Source organism: Antennarius striatus, chromosome 15 (genome assembly GCF_040054535.1).
Source record: "Antennarius striatus isolate MH-2024 chromosome 15, ASM4005453v1, whole genome shotgun sequence".
Taxonomy (NCBI): domain Eukaryota; kingdom Metazoa; phylum Chordata; class Actinopteri; order Lophiiformes; family Antennariidae; genus Antennarius; species Antennarius striatus.
The window spans coordinates 2,680,001-2,694,370 of NC_090790.1; the positions used below are offsets into that span (position 1 = coordinate 2,680,001).

The 14,370-nt window shown below is 41.4% G+C and overlaps 1 protein-coding gene and 1 non-coding gene across 2 annotated transcripts in view; both read right to left on the reverse strand.

The window, feature by feature from the left end:
* Positions 1-10,819, reverse strand: part of mbd2 (methyl-CpG binding domain protein 2) — a 32,658-nt gene extending 21,839 nt beyond the window's left edge. Inside the window, exons 1-2 of the mRNA XM_068334087.1 lie at positions 10,352-10,819; positions 2,967-3,126 (exon numbers count right to left, since the gene is read on the reverse strand). Coding sequence (XP_068190188.1) covers positions 2,967-3,126; positions 10,352-10,464 — 273 coding nt within the window. The 5' untranslated portion in view covers positions 10,465-10,819. The remainder of the gene's footprint in view (positions 1-2,966; positions 3,127-10,351) is intronic.
* Positions 10,820-12,380: 1,561 nt separating this feature from the next.
* On the reverse strand, positions 12,381-12,453 carry trnak-uuu (transfer RNA lysine (anticodon UUU)). The gene has a single exon. It is a non-coding gene; the product is annotated as a tRNA-Lys (tRNA).
* Positions 12,454-14,370: the final 1,917 nt, after the last annotated feature.

Here is a 14,370-nt window from a genome sequence, read left to right on the forward strand (position 1 = left end):
AGAAGGGAGGCCATCAGAGTGTACTGTGTACCGATGTTATTTACTACAGCTGAGTAGCATAATAACAAAGCAGACTTCGTCTCTGGACATCACACCTGACACATCTTCCCCTCCCTCATTAAGGACATGAGCTCCTTTATCTTTTCAGCATCAAGAACATTGGCAATGACATGAATTTTGATGGTGTTCAATAAGTCTTGGTCTATATGGAGTAGAAACGAATCCTCAGACAGCCAATGTTATTAAGGTGAAGCAGCCGTCTATAGAGATGTTTCAGGATGACTAGATTCACCAACCACACCAATCACATGCTCACTTCAGAGCTTTGCCATACCAATGACCAGTCGGATCCTTACAAAGGTCTTATTAAATGGAAAGAGATGAAGAGGTGGAGACAAAGGAAGAATAGAGCAGGTTTCCCAGTTTGGGGTCAATAAAATGTATCTATTAATCTATTTGTCATGTTTGTGGGAGAACAGGGAGACACTGATGTCTGAAGAGGAAGAGCCAAGTCATGGCATACAGTTGGGTCGGACTTGTGGTACGCTCACAACTAAGGATGGACTCAACCATTATCCAACCACAGGAGACCAACCTTTAGATTCATGAGGACCATTTATCAGAAGAGTTTTGCACTCTCTAAGCATTTCGTAATTCAACCCAAAGTGAACCAAAAATCATGTGACTCCAAAAGTACTCTGACTTGTTGAGATGTCTTTTCTGTTTTAAAAATAAGTAACATCTTTTCTGAGCCAACTCAGTTTTTGTAGATTTAAAACAAACAAAACATTAAGCTTTTTTTTTTCCTCATAAACTAACCTTAAGGACTCTTTTAGAGGGAAAGGCTGTACTTTCTCTGAACATCAACACAAAATTGTCTAAAGGATGTTCGGAGAGTTGAGTTCCTCCAACAACATTTTGGTCAGCAAGGTCAGATTGTCCATTCTGGGATGTTTGGCACAAGAGAGCCCTGATTGCCACGTGTTCCGCAGAGAATTAACTCTTCAGATTCATAACCTGTCCTATAAAAGAAACCAGTCGTTCTAACCAGTTCTAGCTTTCTTCTATTTTAGACCCTATCTGTTCTGTGCGTGTGTGTATGTGTGTGTGTGTGTGTGTGTGTGTGTGTGTGTGTGTGTGTGTGTGTGTGTGTGTGTGTGTGTGTGTGTGTGTGTGTGTGTGTGTGTGTGTGTGTGTGTGTGTGTGTGTGTGTGTGTGTCTGCATGCGTGCGTGTGTGTGTGTGGGTGTGTGTGTGGAGATAATCCCACAGTTATCTGGTAAAAAAAATAGCATAAACACAAAACAACACAGACATGCACGCATGCGCACACCTGACCTCTCACACACCCACAGCAAAACACACACAGCAGTCTGATATGTCTGACTGGCGAAACAGGTAGGGTGATGTAACCGCAGCCACGTGAAGACTGCTGAATTCATGTGGACAAACAAACAAACATGATTATCAAGACCAACCTGACCTCTAAACCAGAGCTGAAGTTATAATTAACATTTTGTAACCACAACAGTCAGTTCTGATGCTTTTTGCTGTCAGCTGGTATTGGCACAGACACTTCAGACACTGAAGTTACCAAATACGGTGGCATTCTTTTGAAATACGAGCCATTTTTGTTTGACAAAAGAACAAAATCCAAGACACGAGTCTCACACACACACACACACACACACACTCACACACACACACACACACACACAGGGCCTGTAGAGCATGCAAATGATGGGCGGGCTTCATTGTGGGGCACCCCAATGAGTGGCTTATATATAAGACGGTGCCTTGCTCAAGGTCACCTCGGCAGTGTTGAGGAGGTGAACTGGCACCTCTCCCCTGCCAGTTCACAATCCAAATGTATTTATTTTTTTGCCCAACATGGATCTTAAACTGCCCACCCTCTGGTACCGAGCCTCAAGACTCAGTGGACTGAGCTACTGCTGCCCCGGTGGGTAGTTATATGTATTACGCTGAACAGTATTAGTATTAACAAGACAACAGTTATTTTTCACAGTTATCTTTCATTGAAAAAACTAATTAAATTCCCACCTTTCCTGGAAGCAGCGACCTTCATTGTCAACTCCTTTTTTTACTTGCTGTAACCATGACAACTGAAGGGTCAGACTCAATGTTATTCGGACAGTTAAGTGTCGGTAGCGAACACCTGCAGACCTCTCTAGAGTGACAACTCCACCCAAGCATGAGTACCGGCGTTGGTCCAACATTCAGTCGTCTTCTTTGGAGGTTAATGGTAGTTGACAGACTGCCTGTTACACAAGGTTGCCTTTATGAGCTAAGAAAAGTCAATTAAGGCTCAATTTGTGTGCCGTATGGCAGATTAAATATAACATATTTTTAGACATAACAAGCAGGCCATTTAAAATTTGACCTCTAAAAATACTATAAGCACCATATTTTGAGCCACAATTGGATCTGAAGAACTGCTTTCAAGAAACCCTCCAGAAATTGAGAGAAAGAAAGTCTACATGAATTACTAACAGAAATGATGGTGACTGAACAAAGACTGATTTGTTCTTTGATAACTGAAATGGCAAAAATCCTAATGTCATTGACTGGATAACAATGGAGAAATAATTCAGAATTAAACACCACAGATTCAGCCATGATGTATAGATGTGATGATGTTCAGTCTGAACACCAACTGAACAACCACAGCTCCAAGATCCAAAACCGTTTGAACGGCAGTAAACCCCAGTAGTGGATTGAGACGAGTCCAAGATCATAGAAAAACATCTTGAGAGGATATAAAGTCTCCAGAATAGATAGGAATAAATTCCATCACACTCTTCCTCTTTAGTGAATGCCTGTTGGTCAGGTGGTCTGTTGGACTGTTACAGGAAGAGCTGAGTTAATCTGATAATCTGATAACAACCAAGAGCCAATGCCCCCCCCCCCCCCACACAAACACACACAGGTGTGATCCATCAGTATTACCTTGGTCAAGCTGAATGGCTCATGTCGAAGTCTCTGTTTGTTCTTCTGCAGTTTACCGGGCATCATCTTCCCCGTCCTGAAGTCGAAACATGCCAAATCTACTGTGTTTCCAAGGTAACGGGATAGCTGAGGTTTGCTCCGGAACTTCTTTCCTGAAGGACTGAAGGAAGAGAGTCAGACATATAAAGACATTGACATACCAACGTTGGACATGAAGTTATCTTGACAGGCATTGCAGCAAAAACATAAGACAAAACTTCCAGTCAGGTCTCGACAAATTAATTGACATCATCATGTAATTAATTATTTCTTTAGATTATTTGTTGGCTGAAAGTTGTTTTATTGTCTTGGATGATGCTAAACAACTGTGCTATCATTAACCAGAACCAGCCTCTTCACACAGCCTGCCATTGACATTTGAAGTCTACACAACACAAAATTTGAAGCAACAGCTATTTCATTTATCACCAGTTGTATTAAATATATTATTTTTGTAAATATAAATTTTTCGAACGTTATCAATCAATTTCATGTATGTGATTCTGATAGCAGCATGACAAGTGGGCAGAGTTCTTCTTCTTTTCCTTTGGGGTCCCTTACAGCGAATCAGTGTCCTCCATCTAACCCTGTCTTCTGCATCCTCTTCTCTCACACCAACTACCTTCATGTCCTCTTTCACCACATCCATAAACCTCCTCTTTGGTCTTCCTCGAGGCCTCCTGCCTGGCAGTTCAAAACTCAACATCCTTCTACCAATATATTCACTATCTCTCCTCTGGACATGTCCAAACCATCTCAGTCTAGGCCTCTCTGACTTTATCTCCAAAACCTCTAACATGTGCTTGTCCCTCTGATGTACTCATTCCTGATCCTATCCATCCTGGTCACTCCCAGAGAGAACCTCAGCATCTTCATCTCTGCTACCTCCAGCTCTGTCTCCTGTCTTTTCTTCAGTGACACTGTCTCTAGACCAAACAACTTCGCTGGTCTCACAACAGTTTTGTACACCTTTCCTTTCATTTTAGCCTTTAACTCTTCTATCACACATCACACCTGACACTTTTCTCCACCCATTCCATCCTGCCTGGACACGCTTCTTCACCTCTTTTCCACACTCTCCATACCTCTGGACTGTTCAATCAATCAATCAATCAATCAATCAATCAATCAAACTTTATTTATGAAGCGCTTTTCATACAAAGTGAGTAGCCCAAAGTGCTTTACATAAAAACAATTCAAAAACAGTTTACCCAGGAAAAATCCCCCTCATCCCCAACACACACACAAGACTAAAAGGTTAAAAGTAGTAAAAAAAAAAAAAAAGGAAATAAATAAATAGGTAAACACATTTTTAGTTAAAAGCCAAGTTAAAAAGGTGGGTCTTGAGTTTGCTTTTAAAAGAATTTCCACAGACTCTGTTTTCCTCAGGCAAACTGTTCCACTAACACGGGCTGTAGTGGTAAAAGGAGGCCTCGCCATATGTTTTGGTTAAAACTTTTGGTGTAATTAAAAGGGCAGTGCCTGAAGACCTGAGAGATCTAGACGGTGTATATGTTAAAAGCAAATCAGATAAGTACAGGTATTTAAAATCCTCCACCTTCTTGATCTCTTCTCCCTGTAACCTCACTCTTCCACTTGGGTCCCTCTCATTCACACACATGTACTCTGTCTTACTGCGGCTAACCTTCATTCCTCTCCTTTCCAGGACAAACCTCCACCTCTCTAGCTTCTCCTCCACCTGTTCCCTGCTCTCACTACAGATCACAATGTCATCTGCAAACATCATAGTCCATGGAGATTCCTGTCTAACCTCGTCTGTCAGCCTGTCCATCACCGCAGAGTTAAATGTAAAAAAAAAAAAAAAAAAGATTCTTAATAAACTTTACAAATGGAATGGTCATCTGCTTATTAGATGGTTGGTGGTTCAATCCCCATTCAAAGCATCCTGCTCCCAGTGGCTGTTCCACTGGTGTGTGAATGGTTACCTAAGGATCAGGTGGTGTTAGTCACCACCACTGTATGAATGCTGTGAAAAGACGAATGCAGCTACGTCAAAGGCCAATCATATGTAATAACTGTCATTTTCTTGAGTTTAAAAAATGCCTGTGAGTGCATGGCGACATATTCAAAATGATCCCTAAACATACGAATCAACAAAAACAACTGAAAATGCTGCAGCACTCATGCCAGGCCAGTACATGGTAGCCTTAACTGGTAATCTAACAACCTGTAGTTTTTATTATATTTGTTCATAGAGTCAATTGAGTTCTTTTGATGTATGAAAATATGCTTGGAAAACTAATGTCATGACATCAGTACCAAGGAGGTTGCATTTTGCCCATTTCCATGGTAATGCTACGACAGCCCGTTTTCAAAAGAATCTCTTTTGAGGACCCCAAAATGCCGCATCTATATAAAGGAATGGCCAAAATGCAAGTGAAGTTTGTATTTTGGGGAGAAATGTTAGCGTGTGAACGTCCCCCAAGTCTCATTGAAAAGGTCAAATGTCCTCCGTTTATGACAAATGTCTTAACCAGACCACACTCAGAGAAGCAACCCACACCAAGGCAGCTCAGCTTTCACCATTATGTAACCCCCCACCAGCAGCAGTCCAATGATACCCCAGTACTAGTCTCATAGTATCACTACAATTTGGAATCCTATTCTGTATGTAATCATTGTTAGACTGGTTGACCCTTCATCTAAACTCCATCATGTCGTTTTTTTGTGTAAAACTGTTAACAGATAAACAACCAGAGACAGACAGGAAGGTAATGTGAGCGACAACAACGCTTCTGAGAGGAGGCACGGATGTAAAAATGGTGTAAAAGTGAAACTGGTCCTCACAAAGATAGATGTGCCAGAGCAGAAAAAATAGTCGTTCAGCTGTGACATGTAGGTCAGTGTGAACGTGTTCCTGTGTGTGTGTGTGTGTGTGTGTGTGTGTGTGTGTGTGTGTGTGTGTGTGTGTGTGTGTGTGTGTGTGTGTGTGTGTGTGTGTGTGTGTGTGTGTGTGTGTGTGTGTGTGTGTGTGATTGCACTGAAAAATCAAAATGACACACTGGCTCCTGAGACGACAATCGACTTCGTCTGAACCACACGTGACAACTAAACGTGTGTTTGAATGAAGCACCTGGTGAACAACACCAGCTCGTATAAATGGAACCAGCAGAGCCTCAGCGGGGTTTTCTGCTCTTCCAGTAAGGGGATCTGCTGACTGGTCTCTTTACTGGAACTGATGAGTCACATGACAAAGCAAACTGGAAGTGAAGGCGAGTGTGAACCGATCTCCGTCATGTTTAAAGGTTCAGGATGTGATGGTGCTCAGACATTTCTGACTGAGTCAGTAATGTGATTGCACCGCACCTCCACCGCTGATCAACAGGAAGTGAAGACAGTCTCTGGGAACACATGACGGCTCTGTGGCGTCACCGCAGGCCTGCACCGGGAGTGACATCATTTCCTCAGCGAGCTAACACAGCAGTGGTTGGTGAAGATAGGGAATATGGAGAAATACAAAAGACTGATCGTGAATGTGATTTATGTGAGGTTTGATGTTACTGAGGTTGTTGAATGCTGGCATGTTATCTGGAGAAAAATTACAAACCCAGTGCTGTAACTTCCTCCTCATTCCCTCCATGAGACCGAAGATCTACTTGGTTTGAATTTTTATAGAGAGGTGGCCTTTGGACTGGGAAGACGTTAGATTTTGAGGAGGGTTCAGATCAAGGTAGATAATTTTCACTTCCTTTCTGATTATGAGACAATTACCAAAATAAAGTCAAGCTTTTCAACATATAATAATAAGAGATGATAACACAATACATGAGCAGAAAATAAAGTCTTTTTGACTCCATTTGACTCTTCAAAACTCTTGTGAGAGCAACTGAGATGAGTCGAGCAAAGTCTTGGCTCACAGAAGCAGTAGAATATCAAATGAGATAGTAAATAAATATCAAATATGGTATTTTAGAATCAATCTTAATTTTGTGTTATAGAGATGACATCAAACATTAAATTTAAACATTAAAAAAAATGTAAATTACAGTGCACCCTCGGTACTTGTGGTTAATGCGTTCCAGGAAACACATGCAAATAACGAATTCCGCGATATGGTGACTATTTATCTTATTATTTACGGTACTTTAAACCGTATACTTATATCAAACCATCTTCTATCTGTATTACCTTTTCCAACACTCTTATGGACTGTTTAAAGCACGTTTGTGTCTCATGGAAGTGCTCTGTGTTCCGAGACTCACGGAACATAGCGCACTTCATGATGCCGTCAGCCAATAGAATGCGCGTACGATATCACGTGACTACCTACTAAAAATCCACGATGAGGTGAAGTCATGCTGGTTGATGCGCGAATGCACGAGGGATTACTTTATATCAAAATTCTCCATGAAAACGAACTCGTCCACACTCGTGGAGGCAGGCGATAACCACGTCGCTCCATTGTCTCTGTGTCACGCTGCTTTCTTTGAATTACTTATTATATCATGAGATTAAGGGCGTGGAAGATACAAGCTACATTCTCACATAATTTTATCAGAAGAATATGAAGAAACTGCACTCCCAATATTGAGTTCTGCACTCCCAGAACTCAAAGGGACAGAAGGTGCAGAACATGCAATACTGGATCGTGGGACATGCTTCAACCACAGAATAAGATTTGGATTTGCATTTGGTTAAACATCTCCAGATATTAAAATACCATGAGATGGTATTCCCCAAAATCTGTAAGACAAATCCACAGAATTTGACGAGTTGTGTACTTTTGGTTATAAACCACAACAGCACAATCAAAAATCAGATTTGATCAGATCGGAAGGCAACCTGATCAAATCTGATTTTTGATTGTGCTGTTGTGGTTCTAAGTCACCTCTTAGTGTTTCCTGTAGTATTAAATCACATAAGGTTTGGAGGACCAATGTCTGCAGACGGCTGCATTTGATATTCTGGCAGTTCAACACTAGAGTGTCTGCTGGTATAAATGCTCTGCTTTTCTACTGGGGCTAATATTCTGTAATATTCTGTACATTATTAGCACATGTATGCACCATACATGTGCATTGCCTCTGGTAAAATGTACAAATAGAATAATGGAGATGCACCAACACTTTGTGCGGCAGTCAGATAGCTAAAGAACTGTGGGAACATCAGGTATCTTTCAGTCGCAGTCTTTGACTTCATGCGGGGTCTATAAACTGGGCTGACACTGTTCAGAGGTGTGTTTTTGGGGGTAACAGGAATTCAACCAGTCACAGTGTGGGCGGGTTTAGGGCCCGCCCACACTGACCAGTCTCTGGTGTCCTTTAAATAGCAGAGAGAGGTTTTGTTAGTAGATGGCGAAGTCATTTCCTGTTGCCGCAACATGGCACTGTACCAACAATGCACCTGACCACACCTTATTTTAAAACCCAACACCCAATGACCACTCCGATATACACGGATAAAAATAGACCCATTTGCACAGCCGACTCAAGGCAGGGTGGCTGAACCTTAATTCCACCCCAGTGCTCGGTGGAAATGAAGTGAAGTCAGAGTAGGGGTGCATTCTGCCCACAACAGTAGGGGTACTAACAGCACCCACTCTATTATCTGGGTGAAGGCAAGGAAAAGTCAATCTTTTTCTTTCTTAAGATGGTCCATTATTTATCAACCATCACTTCTTATATTCCAACACTGCTAGGTTTTCAGTGACACCTCATTTTACCCGACTTCCTGTTTCAGATCCTTATGTCCCCATGGTTATCTCCAGCGTTCCAGACAGGGGTCTGCATTGGAGTATTTTTGCATGATGTCCATATAAACAAGGAATTTAGTAGAATAATGACATATAATGATTGAACGATAGCAATGGCATTGTGTTGCACTGTGCAAACTACGTATAGCACCATAAGTCCTGCACTGACTGCAGGGGGCGACATTTCTAGGAAATGGGTAAAAACAACTTCTCACTCATACATCAAGTTATAAACACCCACTGACATTTCTGATTTTTCGATTAATTTGAAATAATTAATGAATTAAATCATTGCTTTTATTCACAGTGCACTTTTTAAGAGAACCGTATAATAAATATTCCAAATCCTAAATTTGTTGACCAAACAACAAGGACAGCGAATGTAATGAGACTACGGTTCACCCTTGTTTCTGGTCACTGATCACTGACACAAACTTGTGTCTAACACCTCAAGTATTTACAGTCATTAAAATTATGATATATTTTGGCCATCCAGAAGTAACGTATATGATCAATAATTCACTACATTTATAATCATGTCTGCAAACTCATTGGAATAATCAGTGACATAAAGGGAGAGTGTCCACAGTTTGTCCCTGGACTGGAGTCAAACACTTTCAAATCAAACACTTTAGCTGAATAACTTGCACCAAAAAGAATGTTTTTCTAATCACCAATGTTGGTGGAACTTGGCTCTGACTGTAGACCAAAGCTTCCACCAGGCATCTAAGTCAGGATCACTGACTTTGGCGGAAAATTACAGCTCAAACTAGACGGCGTTCCCAGAGTAAAAACCTCCACCAAAGCAGTTTCTCCATTAGGTCACCGCTCTTAAAACCGACCCTCAGAATTTGACTCCTTGAAGATGAAATCCTGCCCCAAGGATTTAGAAGCACATTACTCACTCTGGAAATTAAAATAATAAATAATGGTGGTTTGAAGACTTGTTCAAATTAAGATCTACCCTGAATCAGCAGTTAAAGCCCATTAAATTTAAATATTCAGGATTTGTCAACATTATCTGTGATGTTAGGAGTAACAATCTCAGTACTCCAGCTGATCCAACCATGGCAAATACTACCTTAAAAAGATTAAAATGGAATAAAAAAAGGAATTCTTCCTCAGTTCTGACTCTACTTCTTCAACATGTCATCAGAATCCATTCATAGGAACCCTGCCAAATTTATATTGGTTCTGTCAGACATTTAATGAGAGAGCTGGTTTCTGTAGATCCAGCATGTTCTCATCATAAACTCCTTAAAAATGAAATATCTGTTGACCTGGAACAGGGGGTGATAAATTTGTCCTTGATTAAACTACATTTCCCTGATTGCAGGTTGCTTCACATTCATGGAGAATATCTTGATCTTACTTTGGTTCTAGATCAATAAGAAATCAGTCATCGATGCTGGTAAAATAAAGAACTTAAATTCAAAAACATGTCTCTGCATACACCTTGTGTTGATATCTTTATTTAAATATCTGTAATCATGTTGTATAAAGCTGTTTGGATCACCACTGACAGCCTCCACTGAGCTGAGGATGTCACTCGAACAGGAAGAGGGATCGATCCCCAGTTTGGCGTTGCCTTGGCACCGGACCGATCGATGACGGATCGATCAGTGTGACCTACCTGTAGTAGTAAACGTCGCTCTTTCCGGCGCTCAGCCCGGACTTCCTGATCACTTCTTCTTTCTTCCATCCGGGCGGCAGAGCCGGACAGTCCGTCTTCTTCCTCTCCATCATCGCTCCCCCCGATCGATCCCACCCGATCAGGCTCCGGATCGGGTCCCACGATCAGTCGGTGGGGGACCCTGCTCACCAGCGGCGGAGTGATAAACACAAGCGGAGCGGCAGCCGGACGGACCCGCGTCACGACGTCACGTTATCGGCGGCTCCGCGTCGCTCCGCCCCGTCGGTTCGCGCTCACCTCCCGCTGACGGAAACGAAACGAGCCCCGGTTCCGACGGTGAACTCCAGCGTCCCGGACAAACCCGCCTCCGGTCCGGTTTTAGCCCCGTTCGCCCCCGGGGAGAACCCACGGCTCGCCTGACCTGAACCGAGCTGGACTAACGACGGGCCGTGACGTCACTGGTGTAGCTCACACGTACGGAAGCCGAGAGGGGTCACGGCAGGGTCAGGTTTTTTTGTTTTTTGTTTGTACTGAAGACCAACACTTACAACGATTACATAACTTTTTTTTTCTTCAGCGTTTTAACTAATTTTTACTTTTAATAATAAAGGAAATGCCTGACCTTTGAAAACAATATACCACATGTGTCAAACTGAAGGCCCGGGGGCCAAATGTGGCCCGACACATCGTTTTATGTGGCCCTTGAGAGCATAAAAGGTCAGATTCTAAAAATAAATATGTCAAAAAAACAACATTTCCCACAATGCAGTAATGAAGCCCATTTTAATTTTGACAAAAACCTTTTGAACAAAGTCAATGTCCTAAAGTAATTTTTATTTAATCACTTGGATAATTTGATCCTTGATTGATGGAGTTCTGTGGGCTTTTATCATTACCTGACAAAGTAATAGGATTTATGTTATAACAGAAAAACAAACTTTTTTTGTCTGTGCAACTGTAATGTTTGTAACTTGAGTAATACATTCAGAGTTATTTAAAATTAAGGAGTAGTTGCATTTATTTTACATTATATTGAGTTACATTTAGTTACATTTATAAGATCATTATGCTGATGTGGCCCTCGGTGAATACTAGTTATGACACCCCTGTCCTGTACAGTGTGTGTGTGTGTGTGTGTGTGTGTGTGCGCGTGTGTGTGTGTGTGTGTGTGTGTGTGTGTGTGTGTGTGTGTGTGTGTGTGTGTGCTTAAGGTTGACTGAGCAGCCTCGAATTGCTCGTAGGAGTGTCTGGTAAAAAGTATTTTACTTTTTGTGGAATAAATCTAAAATACATGAAAGTGTCACCATTTGTATTAAATTATGGGATAAACTGCCGCTGCACAGCAAGGCAGTTCCAGGTTCGCATCCAATATTTATTCACAATTAGTTTATCATTATCATCGGTGTCTGAAAATAAAAAAAATGTCATCTTTGCAGAAAATTTGAAATATTAGAATATTGTATGTCAGAAGGTATCAGGATTGAATAAATAAAATTAAATTAAAAAATTCTGCTTTGCATACTTTATAGTTTTGTGAATTTAATAATTAATAAATTTGAATATAAAGCAAACAAACATGGATCAAGGGAGATGATGGAAGAAGAAATAGAAAGAAGAAGAAACAAATGCACTTTAATGATCCCCTTGGGGAAATTATTATGTTTTTACTCATGGTTTAGTATGTCAGTAAACATTCACATATATGTGTGTACAACTACACACACACACACACACACACACACACACACACACACACACACACAAACACACACACACACACACAGGGGCTGTAGGCATACAGTAAATACAAGTGGAGGCAGAGTGATAGGCAGCTCCATCTTTGGTGCGCCCCAAATGAGCAACTTGTGGAGGGGGCGCTGCCTTGCTCGAAGGCACCTCGGCAGTGATGGGGAGGTGAGCTGATGCCTCTCCATGCCAGCTCACACTCCAAATATTTTTGGTGCACCGTCTTGAACCGGCGACTTCCGGTCCACAATCCAAGACTTAGTGGACCCCAAAAAAAGATGTCTCCCCAAACAGGGACTTGAACCCTGGACCCTCAGATTAAAAGTCTGATGCTCTACCGACTGAACTATCCAGGCCTGATGGTTTTGCTACGCGGCGCACTGGCGTCACGCCCGGAGTATCCCCCGCCTTACGCCATAGCCAGCTGGGATAGGGTCCAGCTCCCCGCAACAGCAGATAAAGCAGTAGAAAATGGATGAATGAATGGATGGAAGTCAAATTACTGTGCTTATTAGTGTTAAATTTTTATTCTTTTAAGTTGGTAAAATTGGTGTGTCGTCCCCTACTAAAGAAAAATAATGTAGAAATAATGAGAGATCAAAGTCAATCCATGTGTTGGTTTTATTTAATGTTTGCTTTCATGTTGATTTTTTATACCTAATTTATAAAAAATCAGCCCAACGTTAAATTTATTTTCAGCTTTCTTCTAACATCCTAACACACAAATCACTTGTGGTTCCAAAACACTTGTTTTTCCATATTGTTCTGGATGTGAACAACAAGAATGTAGTTTTTACACATCTATTGTTGTCAGCATCTTCTAGACAGAGGGAAAAAAAACTAATGTAAAAACTGTATTTTACATGAGCCATCATTCCATCATGTAAGAAGGGAGGTACAACAATTGTCATGTTTAAGTGTTCTTTGCAATTTACTTCTTGAGTTATTTGTTAGATGTCAAACTGGACCCCAAAATAGTAAGTAAATAATAAAGTCAATGGTTTAACTGTAAAACAAAATAAACTTTAAGATGATGGAGCCAAAATTAAATTCCCACTCCTATATGTACATACAAAATGTTGGTTTATTGTTTTATTCAAAATATTACATATAGAGCCTTAATTCTCACAACACGTAATCTAAACACTCTCTCACATCTAACATGTTTTCATATTGTAAGAAAATAGACCAAGACTCGATCAGGGGAGACTGTAGTTGCAGTACGCGGCCTGTAGGTGTCATCCTAGAGCCAATCACAGCTGCTCTGGGATCCAAACCTGCATGTGGTCATTGGTCGAGACCTGCTGGCACTGCTATCAGCATGTGAAGTTGGAAGATAAGGAAAAAACACTCTCACTGTTCCCCCCTTGTTGTATTGATCCCTTCTTGTGTGTTTGCTGTGCTCTAGTGGGAAGGACATGTTGCTAACATGCAGCAGACAAAGGTGATTTGACCTCATGTCCAGGCTACGAATGGGATGTTTAGGTGTCCGTTGTTTCTCTCTCTTGACTGTAGTGACCCCACTGAAGATCTCACTGAAGTCATGTGGAATGTGGAAACAGGATAGAATTCATTCCATTGTTCCCATTTACTTTAAGCCTGTTAAATCTGCTTCAATCTCTTGCTGCTCAATCTCCAGAGACGCCTCTGACTCCGACCTGCAGGTCTAGATCTCCTGATGAGATGGACAAACACAGCTTCCAGCATCCAGCGCAGCTCACCGTGATTCATTACCTCATACTTCATTACAATGGAAAGAAATCTAAAAGTGTCTTGAAACCCTGTCCTGCTGGTGGGATCAAGGATGCCAGCAGGTTTAAGAGTGGACAATAAGTCAGTGGGAAACCTCCAGCTGAACCACAGAAGGACAAACAGCGCCTGATCTCTGCCCAATCAGATCACTCTCGCTAAACCCCGTTGTAATATAGAATTAGCTGGTTAACAATGGAGAGATTACATTCTGATTACTGTGGGATTAAACCTTCTCAATAAACCCTGACATCCATTTTTCCTGTTCTTTCCTTTACACATCCTCCACCTCATCACTCCTACTTCCTCTAGCCACCATCGTGTTATTCTAGAGTAAATAACACTTTAATGCAGCTATACTGTGTGTATAGACCAGGGGTGAGCAATTAATTTTAAAAACCTGAATTTTAAAAACCTGAAGTGTGTCAGTGGGTCACACCAACAATCATTTGAACTTAATTCTGCTCAACTTTCTTCCACTGTAAAGGGTATGAGGTAGAATTCAGGGTTTCCTTAAGACAGGA